The following is a 1,709-nucleotide window of genomic DNA, read 5'->3' on the forward strand; positions in this document are numbered from 1 at the left end:
ACAGAGTCACTCCATTCATCAGGAACGAATATCATCGGCCTCTGAATGTGGAAGGAGAAATGATTGTCTGTTCTGTCTGTGGGAAAAGATTTCAAACATCAGTGTGACTGGAAAAGCACCGAGACACACACACCCGAGTGAGTGTGTTCCAGTGCACTGACTGTGGAAAGAGCTTTAACCAGTTACACAGCCTGAAAACACATTGCACCGTTCACAGTGGGGAGAAACTGTACACATGTTCTATGTGTGGACGAGGCTTCAACGGATCGTCCAATCTGGAGAGACACAAGGACACGCGAACCATGGAGAAACCGTGGAAATGTAGGGACTGTGAGAAGGGATTCAGTTCCCCGTCGAAGCTGGAAACTCATCGACGCAGTCACACTGGGGAGAGGCAATTCACCTGTTCCGTGTGTGGGAAGGGATTCACTCAGTCATCGAAGCTCCAGACACAGCAGCGAGTTCACACTGGGGAGAGGGCGTTCACCTGCTCCGTGTGTGGGAAGGGATTCACTCAATCATCCAACCTCACTGAACACCATCTTGTTCACACCAATAAGAGACCTTTTAAATGTTCTGACTGTGAGAAGAGCTTTAAAAGAACAAAGGATCTGCTGAGGCACCAACACACTCAAACTGGGGAGAGACCGTTCATCTGCTCCATGTGTGGGAAGGGATTCACTCAGTCATCCACCCTGGTCACACATCAGCAAGTTCACACTGGGGAGAGGCCTTTTATCTGCTCTGTGTGCGGGAAGAGATTCATTAGTTCTTCCCGTTTCATTGAACACCAGCATGTTCACACCGGGGAGAGGCCGTTCACCTGCTCCGTGTGTGGGAAGACATTCACTCACTCACCCAACCTGCTGAGACACAAGCGAACTCACACTGGGGAGAGGCCGTTCACCTGCTCCGAGTGTGGTAAGACATTCACTCACTCACCCAACCTGCTGAGACACAAGCGCACTCACACTGGGGAGAGGCCGTTCACCTGCTCCGAGTGTGGGAAGGGATTCACTCGGTCATCCCACCTGCTGAGACATCAGCGAGTTCACAAGTGATGGTAGGGGTTGGATTCTGCTGTTGTTGCTGCTGTTAATCACATCCAGGACTGAACCATGTTCATTCTGTCAGTTGGGATTTGTTTCTGCTGATGTTAATAACCCTATAACTAGGCTGGAGTTTCACAGAATCTTACAGCACAGAAGGAGGCCATTCGCTCCATTGTGCCTGTGCTGGCTCTTTGGTAGAGTTATCCAATTATTCCCACAGCCCAGCACTTTCCCCATCGCCCCGCAATGTTTCCTTCTCAAGTATTCCCTTTTATAAGTTGTTATTGAATCTGCTTCCACCACCCTTTCAGGCAGTGCATTCCAGATCACAACAACTCGCTGCGTAAAAAATTCTCCTCATCTCCCCTCAGATTGTTTTGCCAGTTATTTTTAATCTGTGTCCTCTGGTTACCGACCCTTCTGCCAGTGGAAACAGTTTCTCCTAATTTACTCTATCAAAACTGTTCATAATTTTGAACATCTGAATTAAATCTCCCCTTAAATTTCTCTGCTCTAAGTAGAACAATCCCAGCTTCTCCAGTCTCTCCACATAACTGAAAACCCTCTCCCCTGGTACCAGTCTAGTAAATCTTTCTGCATCCTCGCCAAGGCCTTGACATCCTTCCTAAAGTGTGGTGCCCAGAATTGAACACAATA

General features: G+C 48.4%; 1 protein-coding gene across 2 annotated transcripts; it reads left to right on the plus strand.

The window, feature by feature from the left end:
- Nucleotides 1-242: 242 nt before the first annotated feature.
- Nucleotides 243-1,104, plus strand: LOC147119021 (uncharacterized). Of its 2 annotated transcripts, XM_085983734.1 has the most exons (2): nucleotides 243-814; nucleotides 983-1,104. In XM_085983734.1, exons 1-2 carry the CDS (start codon nucleotides 243-245, stop codon nucleotides 1,059-1,061), a joined length of 651 nt encoding a protein of 216 aa, XP_085839860.1. In that variant the 3' UTR covers nucleotides 1,062-1,104. The 2 variants fall into 2 exon arrangements, with proteins under 2 accessions (XP_085839860.1, XP_085839861.1); XM_085983735.1 differs by having other exon boundaries at nucleotides 282-1,104.
- The last annotated feature ends 605 nt before the right edge of the window (nucleotides 1,105-1,709 follow it).

The sequence above is a fragment of the Somniosus microcephalus genome, chromosome 4 (genome assembly GCF_052327205.1).
Source record: "Somniosus microcephalus isolate GS21.2 chromosome 4, FLI_Smic_1.0, whole genome shotgun sequence".
NCBI lineage: Eukaryota > Metazoa > Chordata > Chondrichthyes > Squaliformes > Somniosidae > Somniosus > Somniosus microcephalus.

Bases quoted from the DNA above. Each gene is read 5' to 3' on its own strand.
- LOC147119021 (XM_085983735.1), top strand. From the start codon at position 303: ATGGAGAAACCGTGGAAATGTAGGGACTGTGAGAAGGGATTCAGTTCC.